At 35.3% G+C, this 24,194-nt stretch overlaps 1 protein-coding gene across 14 annotated transcripts in view; it reads left to right on the top strand.

Moving 5' to 3' along the window:
* Positions 1-24,194, top strand: part of Braf (B-Raf proto-oncogene, serine/threonine kinase) — a 199,865-nt gene that overhangs the window by 110,373 nt on the left and 65,298 nt on the right. For 9 of the 14 annotated variants that reach the window (XR_010048076.1, XM_063250605.1, XM_063250595.1 and 6 more), the window contains 9 exons: positions 1,856-2,004; positions 2,923-3,042; positions 7,895-8,054; positions 14,174-14,210; positions 15,707-15,826; positions 17,925-18,061; positions 18,828-18,945; positions 20,782-20,866; positions 21,757-21,933. Coding sequence is in view for 13 of the 14 variants with exons in the window: in XM_063250605.1 (XP_063106675.1) it covers positions 1,856-2,004; positions 2,923-3,042; positions 7,895-8,054; positions 14,174-14,210; positions 15,707-15,826; positions 17,925-18,061; positions 18,828-18,945; positions 20,782-20,866; positions 21,757-21,933 (1,103 nt within the window). In the remaining variant the exon portion in view is untranslated. The remainder of the gene's footprint in view (positions 1-1,855; positions 2,005-2,922; positions 3,043-7,894; positions 8,055-14,173; positions 14,211-15,706; positions 15,827-17,924; positions 18,062-18,827; positions 18,946-20,781; positions 20,867-21,756; positions 21,934-24,194) is intronic. The other 5 variants (XM_063250597.1, XM_063250598.1, XM_063250606.1 and 2 more) reach the window with 1 other exon arrangement.

The raw sequence follows: 24,194 nt of genomic DNA, 5'->3' as shown, positions 1-24,194 counted from the left end.
TTTATCCTGGAATCACCTTGTTTTTCCATCAATTTCTAGGGACAGTTATGCAGGATATCTCAATCTTGGCTGGAGATTATTATCTTTCAAAGCTTGAATTATTTCCCCCCATGCTCTTCGTGATTTGATAGTTTGTGCAGAGAAATCTGCTGTAATTCTGATGGGTGCTCCCTTGTAAGTGGTCTGTTTCTTGTCTCTGACAGCTTTTAATATTCTGTTCTTGTATTGAATTTCTGGAATTTTTATTATTATATGCCTGGGTGTTGCTCTGTTTGGGTTGTAGGTAGCTCGGGTCCTGTATGCCTCATACATCTGAGTATCTTTACCTTTTGCTAAATTAGGAAAATTCTCCTGGATTATTTCTGTGAGTAGCTTTTGTAGTTCATTTGTTTGTGTCCCTACTTCTTCTTTTATGTTCTTAATCCTTAAGTTATGGATCCTCTTATCATCTTCTTGTCTTTGTATTATTGCTGTTTGTTTCTTTGTTATTTTTAAGAAGTTTTTCATTACATTCTCCCATATTACAAGTCTGCCCTCCAGTTCAGATAGTCTGTCCTTAGTTTCTTTCAAGCTGTTATGCCAGTCTTCGATAGCCTTCTTAGTTTCTTGGTAGTGCCTTTGAACCTGCTTCACGTATTCTATGCTTTCCCTGTTTTCTCCATCAAACAATTCTCCCCTCTTTTTCTGTTCTTCCATTCCACCATTTGTTTTTTCTTGGGTGGTGCTTAGCATTTCTCTAACTATTTTGCATACTTCTAGCTTCAGGTCGTTGATAACTTCATTCCTGAATTGGTCTATGAGGCTCTCTATATGGCGCTTTATGTCTATTGGTGCGGTGTCCGCTATTGCCTGTTTCTCAGAATTGGGGGCCGAGGAGCCTTTCTTGTTGCTGCCTCTTCCCATATTCTCTGTTCCTTATATATGCAAGCTTATATGAGAGGCCCAGCTTCTCTCCCTGTCAGCCACAGCCTGATAGAATTGCGCCGGTTAGGTGTTCCCACTCACCGCTGCGCACCAGGCAGCCTACGCCGGGGCCGCCCCACCCGGCCTCCGTCGGGCTCTGGGATCTGAGTTGGGCCAGCCTACGGGGTCCGCCGGCAGCGTCATGCAGGCCAGGCACTTTTCACCAATCCCGCCCGAGAGGGGAATGTGTGGCTGGAGTCGCCACTGCGCCCTGCTCCCGCAGGACTGCTCGGGCCCAGAAAGTCCACTGGAGTCAAACTGTGGTGGAGTGTCAGTTTCTCTCACTCACCTCGCCACAAGTCAGAACATGCCTCCCTGCCCGTCCTGTTTTCGACTCCGTTCGCAGACTCCCGTTCTCAGAGTTTCCGTGCGTCTCTCTCCTTGCCGAGCTGATGTAGAGGCAGCCAGCCACTGCGCGGCGGGAAACCCAGATCGCGGCTTCCAATGGCGCGGGGTCCAGCCTCAGCAGCGAGGCTTTTCTGTTCCTGTTTTAGCACCAGGACTGCATTCCAAGTTGGTTTCTCTCAGCCGAGTTCGTTCCTGAGTCAGCAGAGCATAACTCCACCTGCTTATGTCTCTTTAGTCCGCACCATACCTGGCTTCTGAGCCTAGTTTTTCAGAGAGCCTCCGGTAGTTGCTGTTATCTGTCCGCCATATTCTCCCGGAAGTCCTAGTCTTTGTCTTTCAACTTGACTAGCAAGTTTTTAATTTGGATATAAAAATGGACAGCCTGTCTACTATCGTGAGTCTCTAGTGCTCTTTTTGGTATTGTACTACGTGAGTTCTATGATAAATATATTTAAAATTGTAATTTAAACAAGAGAGTAAATGTGTTGATTTTCAGAGATTCTTGCACACTTTTGAAACCCTTTTTGATGATTTTGCTTTGCAGGTACGGAAAACTTTTTTCACCTTAGCATTTTGTGACTTTTGTCGAAAGCTATTGTTCCAGGGTTTCCGCTGTCAAACATGTGGTTATAAATTTCACCAGCGCTGTAGTACAGAGGTTCCTGTGATGTGTGTTAATTATGACCAACTTGAGTAAGTAGTCCAGAAATACCTCTTTTCAATCATTTTACAGTTAAACTTTCATAGTGTGAAACCAGTATGTCCTGTAAGTAAGCAAGTTTCTTCTTCAGTATAGATGTTACAGAGAAGTTTTAAAACTGTGGCCAGATAATAATATCTAGTCCAGCCAGCATTTCTCTCCCAAAGTGTAATTCCAGTCCAGCTATACATTTAATTTATATTTTGGATCTTCTTGAATTAATAAGAACACCTAGTAGAAATAACTTTGGGATACTTTTTAAAAGGAGAGTCCACTTCAATTAAGTGGACTATTCTATATTTTAGGCTGTGGATGAGGGTGTCTGATTCTGCCTGTTATTTTGTAAATTATGTTTATCTTCCCTTCACACACATCTTTAGCCCTCTTCCTTCAGTTTAGATGAGAGTAAGATATAAAATCTTAGTACTCAGTTTCTTTATAAATTTTTTTTTTGTTTTAAACCAGTTTTCCTAATAGATTACACTGAGGCTGTCATAATCTCTTTTTCTGTCAATGTTATTGTTGCTACTCTTAAGATCTTTTTATTTTTCCTGATTACTTGAGCAAATAGAATTTAACTCTCTACTTTAAAGTAAATTATAATGATGTGATCTAACTTAACAATCTAACTTCTTCTAATGCTTTAACCATGAAGCACGATTTTCCCCCTTAATATGTAGACATTTACTAGAGAACAATTAGCTTCAGAGTTTGAGCTTGCCTTGAAAGTACAATATAATTGATTTAATAAGTCTTTAAACAAAAATACAACTAATCGAGTTTTAACAATTGTTTCTGGAAATGAAATTTGACCCCTTACTTTTCCATTAACTATGTATTCTGTCATACTGACGCTTCTGGGTTTTACACAAGTTAGGTTTGTTTTGTTTTGTTTTGTTTTTGCCTCACAGTTTGCTGTTTGTCTCCAAGTTCTTTGAACACCACCCAATACCACAGGAGGAGGCTTCCTTAGCAGAGACCACCCTTACATCTGGATCATCCCCTTCTGCACCCCCCTCAGAGTCCATTGGGTATGGTTTCACTCCTGCTGTAGAGTAATATGCTATTCGAACTGCTTACTTTTGGTTAATTTGAAAACCTTCCCAACAGTTGAATTGTTAAATTAAGCATTTTTTTCCAAAATAGTTTATCACATACTTCAGACATTTACATGTATATGGTACAGAAATGGGATTAAAATAGCATATACTAGGGGTTGGGAATATAGCTCAGTGGCACAGTGTCTGCCTGGCAAGCGTGAGGTCATGAATTCAACTCCCAGTACATGCCCCCCACCCCCAAAAAGCATAGACTTTTCAGGAACAGTTCTGAAAAAATTCAAACAACATATGATTCTGACTCACTACTTTATGTTTATCATTTATTAGATAATATTAGATATAGAAGTATGTGACTTCCATTTGTAAAAGTAGCATGAACATAGGAAACGACTATAAATAATTTTTTAAACTTTACAATTATAAGCTATAATTTATGTAGTGCATTATGTGATGAGGTTATAAATTTTTATTTTTATAAGAAATAGAGAAAAAAAGCATGAAAACAGTGGAAAAGATGGGATCTGAACTGAACTAAAATCTGAGTGAACATAGGATATGAAAGTGTGAACGATTAAAGATGGAAAAGTGACATAAATAAAGAGCTAGTGGAGAAAGGCTTGTTGTGCCAGGGATATAGTTCATGGCACAGTGCCTCCCTGGCAAGCACGAGGTCCTGAGTTCAATTCCCATTACCCCAAAAAAAGAGAGGCTTGTAGGAATTCAGAAGTGCCATGTGTAAAGCTTAGTTACAGAGAGTATTAGAATTTTTTTTGTACAAGGGTGGAAAAATTAAAGGTTTTTAAGCAGATTAAGTAGCCTGATGAAAATGATTTTAAAGAAATAACCTGTAATCCCAGCACTTGGGAGGTTGAAGCAGGAGGATCATTGCAAGTTCAAGGCCAACCTGTGCTACAAAGTGAGCTCAAGTCCAGCCTGAACTGCATAGTGAGACCCTGTCTCAAAAAGACCAAAAAAAGAAAAAAAGAAAGAACCATATAACAGTGAACTACAGATTTATAGGCGCAAAGTCTTAAGTGAGAGGTGGCAATGTTATGAAGACTGGCAGACAGTGAGGTCCCAATCTGGAGTAGTGGCAGTGCAGAGAGGAACAGGTGTTCATAATTAGAGGATTAAGCAGTGACTTTACAGGCATTGCAAAATCATCATGTATTTCAGCTGCAAGGTAGGAGGAAAAGGGATCCTTAGTGATGAGTTAAGTTCTACTTTGTTTGGTGTTTGGAGTGCTACTAGTTTGGAGAATTGCTTACACTGATCTGCTTTTTCCTAACTCTATTCGAAGCACTATGATTTATGTTATGTCTTGAATCTTATGATTAAAAATGTTTCAGCAATATTTATTTCAGAACTTCTTATTGTCAGTTTTCACACTGCTTCCTTCTGCTCTTCACAATGTAATCCTAGAAGAGAAATTGACACTTTTCATGGACCTGTAATTTTTGTGATGCCAATGTTCCTGAAGATCTCACAGGTTAAAAAAGTTAACAGAAGACTTTTATATTAAAGAATAGTGAAAAACAAAAAATAAAAGCTAGACATGGTAGTGCACAACTGCAATCCCAACCCTCAGGGGGCTGAGGCAGGAGGAGGATCACTGAAAGTTCGAGACCAATCTGGGCTACACAGTGAATTTCAGCCTGAACTACATGGCAAAACCCTGTCTCAAAAAATAAACAGAAATGCAACCACTACATCTTTTCTCAGAATATAACCGTTATCTCCTCTACTGGTCATTTTGTTCTTGCTAGCTGTATCATCAGTTGTGTGTAGTTGTGTGTTTTCTAGGCAATCAAATAAACATGTTACTATGTTTGTTTTGGTTTTTAATTAATCCTTTGGCTGTGACATTTTTCTCTTGATAGACTCTGTAGACCATAGTCCCTTTCTAATGGTGGGTTCGCTGAGAAGAGTTACAGAACACTATGGTGAAATTATCTTGGCCGATCTAGAGGGTATAAAAAGAGGGTGTAAGATATACCTTCCAGTCAAGAAATATTACCTAAGAAACCATTTGTCATGAGTTTTAGTCATAACTAACCTAGATCAGAGTTTTTGTTTTGGGTTGTGTTGGGTTTTTGAGACCCGGGTTTTTCTATGTAGTTCAGCTTGGCCTTGAGCTTACTCTGTAGCCTGAGCTGACCTCAAACTCACAGCAGTTCTTTTGCCTCAGCCTCCCAAGTGCTGGAATTATACCACCATATCCTGATTTCCTGATGCTTTTATGTCAGAGTGTATATGATTATCTCTGTAATAATAGAAGTCAGTCATGTTCAAGCCATGCATGATATTGCATGTCTATAATCCCAGCTTTCTGGGAGGCTGCAGCAGAAGGGTCATAAGTTCAAGTTCAGCCTTGGCAATTGAACAAGACCCTGTCAAAATTAATAGAATAGAATAGAATAATTATTGAGGATCTAGTCTAGTTTAACAGCCCTGGGTTCATCTTCCATAACAGACAGACATATAGAATCAGTCGCATTCAATATCAAAACTGCTTAGGGCTGGGGATTTAGCTCAGTGGTGTAAGCACCTGCCTGGCAGGCATGAGGTCATGAGTTTGATCCCCTGCACACACACACACAAAAAAAATCAAAACTTTGTATTTTATTACTAATCCTGATAAAAATTATAATAATCATGATATAAATAATCCTAATGGGTGTAACAAAAAATTTTGGAGATTTAATATAATGCTGATTTTGAATTCAAAGTAAGAGATACTTCCTTTTTTACTTTTTAAAAATGCTAGAAAGTATGCATTTAGAACAAATCATTTAAAATTTGCATGTCACTGAACAAAAGTAATCACTTTACTTTAAAAGTTTGAAATATTCTAGTTTAAAAGTGAGATCTAAATTAATAGTAATTTACTGAAGAGATTAAAGATTCTTTTTATTTTTAATTTGGTGCCAATTTGAAAACACTTGCCTAGGATCCTTAAAAATTTATCTCACCAAAGGTACCAGAGACTGACTGCCAAGTTACTTTGCAGACTATAAATTGCCTTAGTCCTGGTAAAAATTTTACATAGTGGAAACTCAATTTTATCTGTTCCCAGAAATTATGAGAATTAGTAATTAAATAAATTTGCCTTAAACAAAAATCAAAACAGATTAAATCAGAATACCAAGTAATTGATGTCAATGAAAACTATACCTATTACATAAGCCAGAGGTCTTACGTTAAATGGGTCAGCACATTTTTTGGAAAATAGTGATGGGAAACCAAATTATTATAATCAGAACACTGCTGTTAGTAAGCATGGAATTAGGACATGGTTCATATATTTAATACACCAGAGTCCTGATAACTCAAAGTGTTCTTCAGAATTGTTATTTATATTTTCCCTTATTGCTGAATAAATTGACACTGTGGGTCAAGCCACACCTTTCCCACCAGGTGGTATTAGTCTCTGATTTTGTGTAATAGGCAGAAATCATTTTCTGGTACTATATATCCAATCTTTTCTGTAGCTATAATAATGAGATTCATCACACTGAATGATTTTCTTGCTTCTGGGTCAACCTCTGTTACGCATGGAGTTCCAATTTGCTGTTCTGTCATCGTCCTAAGGAATAACTTTCTACCACTTCTGTCTGCACTAGACTTATTATTATTAGTTGTCTTATATAATTCTAATTCATTCAGGCCTTTTCCAGTTTTACTTTAATGATATTGTCTCATAATACTTATAATACATTCCATAAAATGTTTATTGCAGTAACCTCTGATATCAAGAAATGACAAAGTTAGAAAAAAAATAGCCGATTTTATTCAGTTAGTCTCTACATAGATCCTTTTGTATATTTTAAAGGATAAGAGTGTCCTCAGCTGACTAGCCACAGGTAATTTCTAGGTGTGTGTATGTAGAAATTCCTTGAAGTTTTGTGGGTAAGAATCAGTGTTCTTATCACTGATAGTCCCGCAGGCTCTGCTTGATTGAGCAAAGCAGCTTTGTCAGGAGTTGTTGTAGATAAGTTATTTTATTAAACCGATGCTTTTTATATAGCAAAGATAATGTTGAGCAAATAAAAAGACATTTGTGAGGGGTGAAGATCTGGATAGGAATGGTAGGAATATATAGTAGAAAAAGAAGTGGGTTAAAGTTTGAAGAACAAAGCAAGCTCAACAGTGACAAAACGTCACTGAATAAAGCATGTCAACACTATGTGAACCATACACCAGTTTATAATTTTACTTCTCTGAACACTTGAAGCAAAGGGGGAGGCAATTTTGACTGTAGGCATTCATTTAACTACATGAATCAATTTACAATTGATATGCAAATAAAAAGTATGTACTAAAAGTAAAAGTCTGTATCATTCCAATTAGAATTTCGGGTAACTTGTCTTTGGGAAAATTAGCATAAAATCTATTCTATTCTATTCTGTTCTGTTCTGTTCTATTGTTTTAAGACAGGGTCTCATTGTGTAGATCGGCTGGCCCCAAACTCACAGTGACCCTCCTGCCTCACAGCTTCCTCAGTTTCACCCTGTTTCGTGGTTATTGAGAAATTCTTACATTCTGATAGAGCTGTCTTTATTCTTACATTAGGTAGTCAAATATGTGCCCTTTGCTAAGGAATTCTGGGTGAGATTAAAATGTTTTGGAAAGTGCACTGACTGCTAAACTCCTTACAAGGTTATTGTTAGGATTTAGGGCAATAGCAGAATTTAAATCAGTCTTAATACTGCTTTACTTTAATGATTTATATTAAGCAGGAAAATCTTCCACTTTAAATATTTATTATCTCAATGTATATAGTCTCTCTGAATCTTACCTTCTAATAACTTGATTTTTCCAGGCCCCCAATTCTCACCAGCCCATCTCCTTCAAAATCCATTCCAATTCCACAGCCTTTCCGGCCAGGAGAGGAAGATCATCGAAATCAATTTGGGCAGCGAGACCGGTCCTCATCTGCTCCCAATGTGCATATAAACACAATAGAACCTGTCAATATTGATGTAAGTATCTAGTGTGGCTACTACTAAAAATATCTAGATGTCTTTTCTATCTGTCTATCTATCTGTCTATCTTTTAAATTTATTTTTTCCATTACAAGTCAGAAAGAAGTGCCATTTTTCATTCATCATAGTTAGTTTAAAACTAGGGTTTCTATGAATCTCAGATCAGAAAAACTTTTAGTCTTCTCTGATAAATACTTTACTGGCACCAAATTACAGGGTTATTTCAGTTTTTTTCTTATAACACCATCTCTAAAAGTTTTATCTTCAAAAGAAAATGGTTTAAAAATCTAAAGGATTGATAGAAATCTTCAGGGGAACCGATGATGTCCTCTGAAACGTGTTATGAGGTGCTATCAAATATCAAAAATCAATACGAAATTAAGAATTTCAGTTTTTAGTGTCATAAGCCAATAAAAGCATGCTTCTGTGTTTAAGAATTAGCATGTGGTTGAAGGTATAACTTAAATTTTATTGAATATAAAAGAAAAACTTTATTATAAATTTTATTTTTCAACATAAATTCCAAAATTAGACTTCATTCCCGTTGTTCTACTGTGAAACATTTTCCCTTTTGGGGAGGCAATTCCTTTAAGTAGCTTTTTCCTGGTACCAGTTTTCCTTGACTAATAGGGTTCTTCAAGTACAAAGGAATTAAAAAAGTGGAAAAAACAAATACAGAAATAAAAAGGTAGTGAAATACTAAGAACTCAACCATATTTTTAGGTGAGGTCTGGTCTCAGTACATCCAAAAGCGTAACCTTCATCTTTACTTTCGAAAGTAACAGCCTTTTAAACTATTCTCTTTTTTCTTTGATTGTGACCACTGTTCTCCTGGTCTCTTAAGCTTGAACTTTTAAAATACCACTTTGTACCTTGTCTTTCCATCCTTCTTGTGCCCAAACAGCATCTTTTCCTTTTCCTGTGTATTTCATACTGGTTCATGTTTATCACTACACTAATTTAAGCCCACATTTCCTCACTTGAACTACTTACTACATGTATCTCCTAAATGCTTTTCTCACTATGAATTTTTTGTTTGTTTTGGTTTGTTGGTTTGTTTGTTGGTTGAGACAGGGTCTCAGTGTGCAATCCACTCTGGCCTTGAACTCACTTTGTAGCCTCAGCTGACCTGGAACTTGTAGCAATCCTCTTGCCTCAGCCTCCCAAGTGCTGGAATTACAAGCATACACCAACACACGTGGTTTTCACTATTGATTTCTATTTCCATTCTTTGTGCTGTTGTCAAAATAATTTTATAATAACATCTTTAACAACATCTATTCCATTGTTCCAAAACTTTCAATGACTTACCATTCATAACAAGATAACCCTTAAACTTTAGCATTTCATTTATGTTCAGTCACTCATTATTCTACCAAAAAGATTTATTTTTGACTGTTGGCTAGCATTGAGAAATTAAGGATGAATTAGCACATGATCTTGACCCTTTGGGAAGGCAAAGTTTAGTGAATGGATCAGATATATAAATAATCTCAAAAATAGAATGGTAGCTTAGAGAAGGGATAATAAAGAGCCTGATTGGTTCTAGAAATATATTGCAGAAGGAATAACATTAAGCCAGACTGCAAAAGGTAAATGAGTAGGAGTGTTTATATACTAGATAGGGAATTAGGAAAGAATACTATTTGTTACAAAACTAGTACATAGACGCGGAAGTGCCTTTACATGGGTGTAATAGATAGTCAATATTGTAGGAGTTTAGGGTTCAGAAGAAGGTTGGTGAATGACAGAAGATGAAACTAGCTAAAGTACAGGCTGAAATGCTTTGTGTATTATTCTAAAGTCTCTTAAAGTAGTAGTAGTACGGAGTCTAATACACCTGAGTGAGAAAAGTCAGCTCTGTATTTTAGAAAAATGTTTGGTGGGAGCGCGGAGGATAGGTCATATGGGTACCACATCTAAAAACATTTAGTTTTTGGACTTATGCAATATTCTAGGTAATGGAAGATAAAAGTTTAAACTCTAGTAGTAACACTGGTGGTACAACAGAATTAATAAGTTGAAAAGAATAGACAGTAAATTAGTGAATTAGAGGTAAAATGCTTAGGAATCTTAAAAGTGGCTACTATTTATGAGTGCTTATTTTGTGCCAGGTACTATGCATGCTAAGTGCTTTAATACAATTTCTTTTTTTTTTTTTTTTCTTTTTTTTTTTTTTTTTTTTTTTTTTTTTTTTTTTTTTTGTCTTTTTCCTTTTTATCCGTACCGGGAATTGAACTCACAACTGCCTGCTTGCAAGACAGGTGCTTATGCCACTGAGCTAAACCTCTGGCCCCAATACAATTTCTTGTCCAAGCCTTATAAAAATTCAAGTGCTATTATGTTTATTTTACTGTTAAAAAAATTACAGAATTAAGAAATGTACCCAAAACCACGTAGTGATAAAAGATTAAAATGGGCTTCAGTGATTAAAACCTGGCTTCCCTTTGTTTTGGTTACCCCTGATGCTGTGCAGTAGTAGTGAGAGGTGATGGAAGAGGAGTACACCTTGATGCTCAGATTTCCGGATCATAGATACCTAAACAGTATTTATTTCAACAAAAATGCTTTTATTTTGGAAATATGTTCTTTAACATATCTGTGGGAGGCCGGGGATTTAGCTCAGTGGTATAAGCGCCTACCTGGCGGGCATAAGGTCATTAGTTCGATCCCTGGTAAAAAAAACAAAAACCTGTGGGACTTCCAGCTTTAAAAGTCCAATAGCAGTTGAATTTAAGGACCTTAAATGAGAAATTTGTAAGCAAATTGGCATATTTGTGTCAGTTGAAGCCATAGATATAAATGATGTTACTGAAAAAATGTAAATTGAAAGGAGGCAAGAAAGTGCAATGTGGTGAACACTGACAGTTGAGGTTCTATTGTTGTTCTCTGTCTCCCCGTGAGTTCTTCTAAGTCTAGCTCCAGATAGCAATGACAAAGTAGTGTTTCAGAGGTCACAGGGAAAAAAAGGGCTTCACATGACAATTGATGTCACGTCATTGAGACTAAAGTGACTAACAATTTTTTTTTTTTTTTACTGAGGATTGAAGTCATGATTTCACTCTTGCTAGGCAGGTGCTTATAACACTGAGCTAAATCCCCAGCCCTGAAATAACTATTGATTCTGGCAATTAAAATATTATTTTAGGCTCAGGGGATGGCTCCCATGATAGAGTACTTGTCTAACATTCTTAAGTCACAGAATTCTACCCCCAAGGGCAGAAGTGGGTAGGCGAGAGGGTGGAGAGTCATTTTAGGGAAGAGGAAAGCAGGCAAGGAAATAGAATAGAAGCTTTTCTGTAAAAGAATGACAGAAGAGCCAGGCGTGATGGCACACGCCTGTAATCCCAGCAATCAGAAGACTGAGACAGGAGGCCTTGCAAGTTCAAGGCCAACTTGGGCTACAAAGTGAGTTCAAGACCATCCTGAACTGCATAGCAAGACCCTGTCTCAAAAAGACAGCAAACAAACAAAAAACACATGACAGAAGAGCCATAGCTTGATGCAAGGTTGAGGAGCGGTTGTTTTTTAATGTAAGAGACTTCAAGATACTTGTATCTAGAGAGGAAGAAACCAGTGAAGAGGAGTTGAAGATAATAAAACAGAGGACAATTGGTATAGTAAAATTCTTTTAACTTGGAAATGATGTCCCTCTGAGGTTATGGGAGTTAAAAGATGGACTTCGCTCTTTTCATACTTTATGATGTTGGGCAAATTACTTAACCCCGAAGCTGATGATGTCTGCCTCTTACAATGATTTGAAATGCTTTTTTTTTTCCTTTTTTTTTATCAGTACCGGGGATTGAACTCGCGACTGCCTGCTTGCAAGGCAGGCGCTTATGCAGCTGAGCTAAATCCCCAGCCCCCAATTTGAAATGCTTTTATGTCAGGTACAGAACAAAAGCTACAACCAATACAGAAATTATAGCTAATACTGCTGTATAAATATTTGTAGATAGGTAGAACTGAACATTATTTAATTTGTTCTCTCTGTCCTGCTAAACAGAAGGGATATAAGAAAAAGAATACAAGAAAGTGGGGAATAGTTTGAAATAACCAGTTTTGAAATGCTAGGTTATCTTTTTTGACCTAGAACAAGTAAAAAGATTATCAAGAAGCTTTAAGAACACATTTGAGATTAAAATGTATGTATGTGTTGTCACTAGCAATACCTTGTAACAATAAAGAAAGCCAAATTTTGTCAGTCCATGGGTGTTGTGAGTTTCAGATCTTGCATGGCAAAAAGAAAGTATGTATGCATAAGCACCTGCCTTGCAAGCAGGCAGTCATGAGTTCGATCCCCGGTACCCATAAAAATGAAAAAGACAAAAATAGAGAAAGTATGTATGACCTTTCCATTCTGGGTCATTTGCATTTCTACAGTCCTATCTGTTCCTCAGACTCCAATCTGAGACATTTCTTTGCTTCACCAATGACCAAATTCTGTAGTTTATTATAGGTAACCATTAAAAAATCTTTTGTTTCACTTTGTTTTGCTTTGTTTTTGAGTTAAGGTCTTGCTTTGTAGTCCTGGCTGGTCTGGACTCTATATAGCGTAGACTGGCTTCAAACTTGCAGCAATCCTCCTGTTTTAGCCTCCCGAGTGGTAGGTAAGATTGCAGGCATGCACCATCATGCTGAGAGGTGCAATAAAAAAAATCTTATCACCAATATCACTTAATAACATAAAAAAATTGACATATTTTGTTATCTTCATAAATATTTGACGAGATTATGAATTATGCTGTTTTTTAAAATGAAATTGCAAACTCAAAACCACAGAATTGTGTACTTATTGGTAGCCATACAACCACTAATACCTACCACTTTGTTTGAAGTTATATGAGTATTTGTTGATGCTGTAAAAAATATAGAAGTCCTTATGTAACACATTGAATGTGGTAGAAATATACTTGTAAAGTATGTACTCTTTATTTTAGCCAGTAAGCTAAAAGCTGTCTGTTTGGCCAGGCAGTCATGCTACTTGCCTGTAGTTCTAGTACTCAGGAGGGTTACTGCAGTTTTGAGGCCAGCCTGGGCTACAGAGTGAGTTCAATGCCAGCCTCAACTACATGGCAAAATCCTGTTTTTAAAAAACAAAAAAACTCCTGTTTGCAAATAGCCTAGAGGCATTTATACATTTGGGGCCATTCAGTACCACACATTCAAGTCAAGTAAACATACCTGCTAAAGTTCTGCCTATCCAAATCCAAATTGTATTACCAGGAAAGACTCCTCCACTGCCAACATTGTTATTAAAGCTATATATTAATAATGAAGACAAATTTTAATGAAGCCCTTATTTGAGCTGTTTTGATTAGCGTGTCCTTGTGCACTCATATTTTTGTGATGGTATTCAGCATACTTTTAATTTTGTATTTTTTAAATTCTGTTATAAACATGTTTCATGATTTAGCTTTGAGAATTTTTTGGTGACTGCATAATATACTTCATTAAATTGGCACACCTTGACTTAACTATAATATCTCAAAAAGCCTATAATAGGGAAACAATTATTTCTAATATTTTAGTGTGATGCATAATGTTGCCTGGAACATCATTGTGCATATCACTTTTTTTCTTCTGAATTATTTCCTTAGGAAAAGTTCTTTGAAGTGGTATTACAGAATGAAAGTGCATGAACATTTTTATGGCTCTTAATATGTGCCAGTAGTGTTTTCTTTAAGGACTGCTGAAGCCATTGGTTTTAAATGGCTTGAAATGAATTTCAACGTTTGATCTGGACTAATGAATGATCCTTTCAGAATAAGGTTAGGTTGCCAAGTACTTCAAAATTTAGTTTTGTTTGTTTGTTTGTTTGGGTTTGGGGGGTTGTTTTGTTTTGTTTGAGACAGAGTATCACTGTGTGGTTCAGGCTGGCCTTAACTGCAGTTCAGACTTGCCTCAAACTTGCAACAATCCTCCTGCCTCAGCCTCCTAAGTGCTGATACTATAGGCATGTGTTGCCTCAGCTCCAAATTTAGTTGGCTAATATCATACTCTTTGGAAGAAATGCTAAGACAGGTATTTCCATTAACGTATAGTGGAAAATTCAGTGTTGCTGTCTCTTTCTTACTGTATGCTTTGAATAAATATACTTTACCATTTATTTGTAGGATTTGATTAGAGACCAAGGGTTTCGTAGTGATGGAGGTAAGTAGTGATTTCAGTTTTTTATTTTTGAAACTCAAAGAAAAATGCAATTGCTTTGCTGCTTGTCTCCTTTATACTTGCTTCTTTCATGAAACAGACACAGAGAAAAATGTGTAGAGAAAAATCTAAATTTTTTTGTAGTATTTGCATTTATTGCTAATAAAATGTTTACTGATTTGTGAGTACAGAAAAAGGGGGAAGCCGGGTGTGGTGGCGCACGCCTGTGATCCTAGCACTTGGGAGGCTGAGGCAGGAGGATCACTGAAAGTTTGAGGCCAGCCCAGGCTACACAGTGAGTTTAAGGCCAGCCTGGACTACATAATGAGACCCTGTCTCAAAAAAAAAAAGAAAACGAGGGAAATAAAAGTCTTAAATATATAGTCTATAATTTTAAAATACTATACCAAGGAGAGATCTTTATTTTATCCACTTTATTTCTACCATCTCCAAAGCTGGATTTCTTAAGTTTGTATTGGAGGTCTCCACTAAGATTTAAATATTGAGCTTATAATCAGATAAAACTTAACTTTGCAAAGTCATTCTTAGGGGGCATAACTTCTCAATTTATCAGACTTTATCAATCAGTTCCCTTCAACTCTGAAAGTGTAGGAAATGTACATTTTATAGAATGAAGTGTAGTAGAAAAATTCAGTTGCCCTCTTGTTTAGTAAATAAAATGAGCAAATGAGACATTGACTTGCGATTTCTTACACATTTTCATTTAGCATTCACTCTAGCAAAGACAAACCACTTATGAAAACACTTTTTCTAAGAATTTACCCTTCACAGTGTTTTCTAAGAGGTCATATTGAATACTATCTTAGCATTTTCTGGAAGAAAGTCTTCCATACCTTCCTTCTCAGCTGTCTTCTGCCTAACAAAGAAGACCTGTAATAAAACTGTGTATCGTGCTTAGAGCTGGTCTCTTCACTGTGATCGTCTGTGTCTTCAAAATACCCCAAGCCAGATTCCAAGATATTTTTATATTGAACAAATCTTGTATAACCTTTTGTTGTATTTCTGTACAAGTGTGAAGATACCAAAATGACTAAGCCTGCATTAAATGCTCTGGACTTAGTATTAACTAATATAGGACTTAGTTACACAAAGGGTTTTTTCTGTTTGTTATTCCATGAACCCACCAGTTAATGTTGCTGCCAGTTTGATCATTGTTATGTCTTTATAGCTGTGGCTTTCAATAATTTTGCCCAGTACATCCAGCATTTAAATGTTGCCATCATGTTAGCATCATAGAGTTAACTTTATCATAAAAACAGCCTGCTTAGTACTAAAATCAAGGGCATTTCTTGTCCTTTTTATGAGTCACTTTAAAAAAAAAATCATTGGGATTTTATGAAAAATAGCAGTTTTTTTAAATGACCAGAGTTATTTTGTGAAGCGGGCTTAATTCATCTTACTTATTCCCCGTGACTTCTTTCATTTCTTCTGTGTGTCTGTCTTCCTGTGTTTGCCTGCCCCTCTTTCTCTTCTAACAGCCCCCTTGAACCAGCTGATGCGCTGTCTTCGGAAATACCACTCCCGGACTCCCAGTCCCCTCCTACATTCTGTCCCCAGTGAAATAGTGTTTGATTTTGAGCCTGGCCCAGTGTTCAGAGGTAGTTGGGCTCTTCTTTCTTGTTTTCACCCAAAGCAAACTAAATATAAACTACAGATGCTGTTTGTGCCTCACCCTCACAGCGTGTGATTGTAAGTGTGAGAGTTTTCTGTACTAAATCGCTGCTTGGCCTGGCTGGAATGCTCTGAATGTGCTTCTCACACATACCCACTACTGCAAGCTTTCTGTGTGCTGTCTGTCATAAATTTTAAAAGCAAGAAAATTCTAAGCTGAGATTTCCATCTTGTTTTTTTTTGTTACCTTGTTACTTCTTGGTCTTCATAACGTCTTCATCTCAGTGGGTGGGAATAAATTAGGCATGAGGGGAGAGTCTGTGATCAGGATTCTGTTGGTTTTATCTGTATGTGAATGCTAATATTGGTGACTTAATATTTGTTAGCAGTTTTTGTAACTTTTAAGCAAGTACAAAATTTAAATGGAAACCCCTGTTAGAATTTTTTAGTAGGCTTTTGGTTTTTTTTAAAGATTCTTTATCAGCAAATTTTTTTGTTTGATTGATTGGTTGACTTTTTTCCGAGATAGGAGATGTATATATTTCATATCAAAAATAAGAAGCTATTTTAGCTATTTCAGAAATTTTGAGGATTTATAATTTCAGTTATTTCAAAAACAAGGGAAAAGTTATCAGTATAATTTCACTGTCCCATTTTTTTCTTCTCGTATTTAATGAGAAGTTAAACTGATTTTTACAATTGTGAGTCAGAATTGGGACAGGTATCTTGGTATAAATGTCTTTAAAGAATTATATTTACTAACTTTTACTAGTTAGTGACTGATACTCTGAATATATTAATGGTATTTTTACATTTTGACTCTGTCAACCCAGCTGTGACTCTGAAAATCCATAGAATGAGGTGGAAGTCATTTAGTACTATAATTCATCTTCATAATATAATACGTTACTTAGTAATCATAACTGTGACCCTGGATAAACAAGTAAGGCTCTATAATATTGAAAATTATCCATGGCACATGGAAAATAGATTGTATTCTAGTTAAAGACGTTTCAGACACCATTTTCTGCATATGAGATCATAGAAATTTCACATGGTAGTTTAGTATGATGTTATAATGAAACTTTACCCAGATTTAACATTTAAATGTTATCTTTGATATTCTTGTTCTATAAAAGATCATGGCTTTACACACACACACACACAGTAGTAATCTCTTTGTTTTCCCTTGATGTTCTGTGTATGAAACTATTACCTGAAAAATCTCAGTCCTACTCAGCCATACTCAGGCCCCACTAACAGTTACCTGTGAGCTCCTGTAGATGCTACTGTATGTAAGCTTAGAATGTTTGCCAGAGTTAGCATTTAGAAATGTACTCACCAGAAAATTTGCAGTCTTGCCAACTGAGTCCACTTCCAAAGAGTACCTCTCAGGCTCACTTGCTTATTAAATACTGGAATTTGTAGTAACTTGCCTTCAAGGCTATAGAACACTTACATTACAAAGCACAGTTGTTTTGTTTTGTTCTGTTTTGTTTTGGGTACCAAGAATTGGACATCTATGTATGCTTAGTACAAAAAAACCTCCAGCAACCACTGACCACTAATCTTTTAAATAGTAGAGCTTATACTTTGGGATTATATTTAAATTTAGTTACTAATATGAAAGAATTAGATATTTCAACATTTAAAGCATTATTAGGGATTATTCATTTGGGGTTTCCATCTTTTAAAATATTGATTGGCTACTGAAGTAATGTAAAATAATTAAAAAGCTTATTATGTAAGTTTTTAATTGATCTTGCTTTTTTGACTTTTTTAATGAAAGACAAAGAACCTTGGGAATATTCTTTAGTATGTATCTGTCAGTTGTTTCAGTTTTTTTCTATACTTTGCACCAGTAAACAAAGTATGTATCTATCATTAAATGTTATTAAATAGGCTAGAAAGCTAAATATAGTTCTGATTTTTAAAAGGCCTTTTTTTTCTATCTTTTCCCAAAGGTCAGTTTTGAACATGCACTTATTTAAAAAATAAGTCTGAATGTTCCCTACCTTCTGCCCCCTAATAAGTGAATATGCTTGCTCCTCCTTAGTGGATACATTTTCCCTTTCTCTAATTTAGGATCAACTACAGGTTTGTCTGCCACCCCACCTGCCTCATTACCTGGCTCACTCACTAATGTGAAAGCCTTACAGAAATCTCCAGGACCTCAACGAGAAAGGAAGTCATCTTCATCCTCAGAAGACAGAAATCGAATGGTAAAAATATTTGATATCTTTTTTCTCTACATTTTTTCTTTCTAGAAATCACAGTCAAAAAGTAGTCACCTTTCAGATATTTTGTGTCTATATGTGATGCAAAAGTCCCATAATGAAATAAATTTAAGAGGTGATAGTGTTTTACTTAAAGCATAATTCCCCCAATATCCATTTTTGCTCTTAGCTCTAATTAACTTTCTACTACCTGTTGAATAGATAATAGTAGATCCTTTACCAAAGTAACTGCATGGATTGATTTTTTTTTTTTTTTTTTTGCAAGACCAGATGAGATAATCTATATAAGTATATTTAGCACTGACTGGACTGGAAAAGGATAACAAGAGAAGCAGTCAGTTGTTAACCACAATATGTTGACTTAAATTTTGAGAAATTTTGAGCTAAAACTAGTCACATATGTTGGACTTACCTTGCTCCTGATAGTCCTCCAAATGGTAAAAAGCTATTTATTTAATTGATTTTAGTAATATGCATTTCTGTATATATTCACTAAATAATTTTGATTTTTAATAAATTATTTTCATTCTAATACTGACTTGTCATGAGCTTAAGTTTTATATTTTTATACATACTTTTAATTATTATATCTTTAGAGTGTGTTTTTTAAAAAAATTTTTTTTAAACAAACTTTGTTCTCTTCCTGACTGATGTACCTTTCAGCATAAGTTAATAAACTCAATATGAAAGATAAGGTTTTCTCTCTTTATTTGGCTTGTCTTGACTTTGACTCTTGGACTATTTTATCAAGAAAACGCTTGGTAGACGGGACTCAAGTGATGATTGGGAGATTCCTGATGGGCAGATTACAGTGGGACAAAGAATTGGATCTGGGTCATTTGGAACAGTCTACAAGGGGAAGTGGCATGGTATGTATGTAATGTGACATCGTCACAAGGCATAGTGATATGATATATTCAACAGAATCAAAGAAGATACTTGTACTTTCTAGCTGTTTATGTTATTAAACTTTCAATCTGTTGCAGGAGTTCTGCAGTATTTTATGTTGTGAGAACTAGAAACTGGGTTCATAGCAACCAGGACTCATATTATTAGTAGTAATTTTTAAAGACAAAGGTCCCCAAAATGATTTCTTTTTTCTTGTAGAAGTTTTTCTGTTAATAAATCACAGTGGGCATATTAGAAGCATACTTAACGAAGGAAAAACTGTAAAGTGGTCAGGAAACATATAAAAATTGTTCAGCCTTACTAGTAATCAAAGAATGCCAAACTCAAAAAATAGAAATCGTTTGTCTCGAATGGAGAAAGATTTTTTTTAGATTGATCATATTTAGAATTGAGAATATTACACTGTAGTAGGAAAATAAATTGCTGCAAACTTTCTGGAAAACAGTTTGACACTGTGTGTATTGAGGACAGATTAATCTACATTTATTAGGATGGAAGGGTATCTTTAGTATATTGTATAAAGCAACATGTATTAAACCCCACGTTACTGAGTTACATAAAAATACATACAACATAATGTAAAAAAATTGCTATGAGAATTTTAGTATATGTCACTTTGGGTTATCCTTTCATACATATTCATAGGTATTCACATTGCACACATAAACAAGCCTAGCCAATATATAGCAATGTGATAGGCAAATTATGACACAGATAATAGAATGAACACTTCGACATTTAAGAAAAATTTAAAAATGTAGATATAAAAGTATAGTATACATGTTAAAATATATCTATAAATGTACAACTACCTAAAATCTCACAAAGTAAACAAATCTGTGATTAATAAACAGAACATCACTGGCATTCTAGAAGCCACCCTCATGCCTTCTTTCTGTCACTCTTCCCCCAGAAGTAACCACATCCTGACCTCAGCATGAATTAGGTAGCATGGACTCTTTTCAGTCCGGCCCCTCTCATTCAGCATTGTAAGATTCACCTATATTGTTGGCTGTAATTTATTAGTCATTTGGAAGTCATTTGTTCCCTGTAGAGTATTCCATTGCATGACTATACCCTGATTTCTTCTGTCTACCATAATATGAATACTGGGTAGTTTCCAATTTAGTACTATTCTAAATGATGTTTCTGTGAATATTTTCAGTATGTATCTTTCAGGGAACACGTGTGTCTGTTTTTGGTGGATGTATACCTAGGACAATTGTGGGACCACACAATTCACATCTGTCCAGTTCAATAGATAATGTCAACAGTGTTACAAAGTGATTATATCAGTTTACACATCTACCTGCAGTGTGTAAGAGTTATAGATGTTTGATGTGAAATCATTCTTTAAATTAGTTACAATTTAGCCATTTTCCTAATCAAAAACAGCGTGAGTAGTTCATAGATTCAAAGAAAAAATGTTAACTACTCTGATAAAGAAGCGTGTAGTCTTCTATTTTAAGCCAAATTCCATTGGAAGACCTTTTATTTTTAGTTTCAACATTCAATTAATAAGTGCATCTCATTATTAAATAATTGGGAAAATATTCTTGAGTGCTTAACAGGTTAAACTAAATTTCCAGGGAAAAAAACAAGATTGACTATTTTTTGGTTTGGTATTGTTAGTTTAATTTTTAATCCTTAGAATGCTAATGCAATTTTGATCCTTAAGATGTAATTTATTTGCAATTTAAAAATGGTATGGGATTTAGGGCTGCAATAATTAATGAAAATAATAAAGTGATTCATAGTTTTAAATTTAAAAAGTTGAAATGACACTTACCTTTTAGGTGACGTGGCAGTGAAAATGTTGAATGTGACAGCACCCACACCTCAACAGTTACAGGCCTTCAAAAATGAAGTAGGAGTACTCAGGTGAGCCTATGCAGGTTAACTGTTTCCCAGAAAAAGGTGTTGTTATTAGTTGTTTTTCAGGAGTTTATTGGCTTTACAAATTTACTCAAAATGAGTAAGTATAGAAAAGCATAGTATGTCTAATTATATTTTGTTTTTAACCCTATTCTTTTAAGTAATATGCAATATCATATGATACAGCTGATAGAAGACTTAATTCTAGACTGAATTAACAAAATTGCAGGTATTCTGGACATGTAATAATAGTTCTTTTAAAATAGTACCCTCAAAATTGTAAATGTATCAGTACACATTTAGAGATTCTATTTAGTTACGGCCCCTAGGACTTGAGGAACATTGATAAATGAGTAGATCCAGGGTAGGATAGTCTACATGGGGAGGATCCTACAACTGTAACTTACGAGTTTGAGGAAGATAATGAGCAAAATTGAGGCTGTATAATCCAGAGAAGGCAGTTATATTAAAAAGGGGCAAAGTTACGCTATTGTATTACAAAGACAAGAACAGGGAAGCCAGTTGTGAAGATTGGAGGTAAATGATTTTGTTTCCACAAAGAAAATTTTCTAATATTAGAACCACTTAAGCAAAGAGTTGAGGGACAGCTCCATTCTTGAGTGATGAGCTTCCCATCATTGAAGGTATTTAAGCAACCTCTGCTATACTTTCAGATAAATTAAAAAAGTAAAAGATTATTCTGAATAGGATAGGAAAGAAGATTAGGCTAGATAATACTAGGGGTCTTCTGAATTTATCCTTCTGTTGCTTTATTTAATTATTCTTAATACCTTTTTCTGACATTTCTAATAGGTAGAAACTGCTTTGTCTCTCTTTTTTAAGAATTGCTAAAGTTTATTGACATTTATTATTTGCTATCACATTTCTTTGTACAGGAAAACACGACATGTGAATATCCTACTCTTCATGGGCTATTCCACAAAGCCACAGCTAGCTATTGTTACCCAGTGGTGTGAGGGCTCCAGCTTATACCACCATCTCCACATCATCGAGACCAAATTTGAGATGATCAAACTTATAGATATTGCACGGCAGACTGCCCAGGGCATGGAGTAAGTTCCATTGTGTCAAATCTCTTGTAAAGTACTTTTGAAGACCAGTAGGAATATTTTAAAGGCCTCTTTTAGATTCCATCTTAAATTACTTCTCAGCAATATAAGGCCACTAATGAATAGCAATACAGTACTAAAATATACAGTAATCTTTCCTCTGGTACAGTCATCAAAACATAAAAGGTATATAAAATATTTAATAATATACAAACTGTAAATTTACGTTTAGCACTCTGTGACTTAGCTAAGCAGTAGAGACTCAGAAAATAAATAGCCCCACATACACTAAGAAGTCACTGACAGTTGTTAAAGAATATATAATGATTGTTAATTATTATTTTCAGTCTTTTTCTGTAGATGCTCATACTTTCTATTACAAAATAGTCAATTAAGTGAAAGTGAAAATAAGAGTTTTTATCCTTTTTAAGGACTTCAAGTTGAATTGCTTATATCAGTTAAATTTTGCTGTATAATTTAAAAGATACAGTCACTATATACAATTTACATAGGTAAAAATAGAGAGCTGACTTGAAAGATAAATTTTGCATACAACTCTTGAGTGCAAATAAAGAGGTAAAATCAAAAGATAAAAATAAATTTTGAAAGCACTTGATGAAAAACAAACTCAGTAAAATATAAGTTTGGAAAGCTTAAAATATGTATCTTACACCATGTACAGTAGTTCATTTCTGTAATTACAACTTTCTGAGGCTGAGGCAGAAAGATTGAAAGTTGGTGTCTAGTATAGGCAACTTAGTGACTTAGCAAGATGGTACATCAAAAAATAATTTGGATGCAGCTCAATACAGAGGACTTAGGCTAAATCTCTAGTATCAAAAAGAAAAATTGTAGTATGAAATTCTTTGCGTGTTATTATGTCATTTAATTTTATAATGTTATCAAGTAGGTATTTTTATTTTCTTTTTATAAATAAGGAACATAAGACTTTTGTTTAAGGCCACATATTTAATACATAATAACAAAGGTATTTACTTCAGGGTTTCTGATTCCAGTATTTTTTCCCATAAGCACTATGCCACTTTCACATTATGAAATTGGATAAAAAGTTTATGTATAGTAAAAACTCTCGCTCAAGATCATTGAAAGTAGATGATTATAGAGCCAGAACTCAAATTCAACTCTAGTTCTTAAACCTTGCCACTGTACTGTCTTCCCTGACTAAAAAATAAACACTGTATCTGTAATTGAGATTGTTTATAGGCCTATGTTCAACCAGAATGCTTATTGCAGCAAATGATTACCTTATTCAGTAACATTCCCACTTATTTACTGGACTTAAATCTCAACCTTTCAAATAAGTTAGAATCTGAGTCTGTTTAGACTTAAAAGATTAAAACCTTGCAAAGAGTAAGCCATTCCAAAGGCAGTACCCAGTTGGAGAGAAACAAAGCTTATTTTCTGCCCATCCCCCCACCCCTGGTGTCTTTGCTGTTCCTTCAGCCCAGCACTGTGCTCACTGCTCACATCTTCATGCTTATTCCTTTCGGTTTGGGATACTCATGCTGTAATATCCGTATTTCTCTTACACATGTCCCCCTTTCTTTTAAGAGAAGCCTTCTCTAATCACTTCGTATAACAAGCCCCCATCCCACCATGTTCCTTTTTGTGATTCAGCCTTTTGTTGAATATCTCACTCCATCTGACTGTTGCTATCTCCTCCACTAGCAGAGGCTTTATTTTGTTCATTGTTTTATGACTAATGCCTATGACAGGACTTGTCTTGACATAGATACTCAGCACAAATCAATGAAATGAAAAAGATGCACCGCTGCACAAAATTGCATATTACTGATGGGATTATCTTCCAGGGTAGAGAAAAGCCAGAGCTTTCACATACCAACAGTGAGAAATATCAAGGGAAGGAATAATACGCAATGAAAATAACAGGAGAAAAGGACTTATGCTAAAAACAGAGACAGCAAAGAATAGTTTTAAATTTGGTTTTAGAAACAGTGATTGGGACAGTGAAGTGCGAGGACTGATTAAGAAGGAACAGCAGAAAAAAGCACTTAGTGGACTGGCTCTGTAATCTGGGGAAAATCACCAGGCAAGAGTTGATATAGTTGAGGATTATCAGCCTTAACAGTCTTGTCTACTGCAAAACCATCACTGTATAATGAATATACCTGATTACTTATATATGTGTTATCATTTCATCAGGCTTATCCTAGATTTGAGCAGCAAAAAAAGTTTTAATTGTAAGTTTTAAGCCCTCCAGCAGAGTTTACTTTTATTACCGG

Source organism: Cavia porcellus, unplaced genomic scaffold, assembly GCF_034190915.1.
Source record: "Cavia porcellus strain 051 isolate PalLab524CR breed Dunkin Hartley unplaced genomic scaffold, mCavPor4.1 scaffold_6, whole genome shotgun sequence".
Lineage (NCBI taxonomy): Eukaryota > Metazoa > Chordata > Mammalia > Rodentia > Caviidae > Cavia > Cavia porcellus.
The sequence above is the reverse complement of the archived record's forward strand: the minus strand, read 5'-3'. Positions and strand labels throughout refer to the sequence as shown.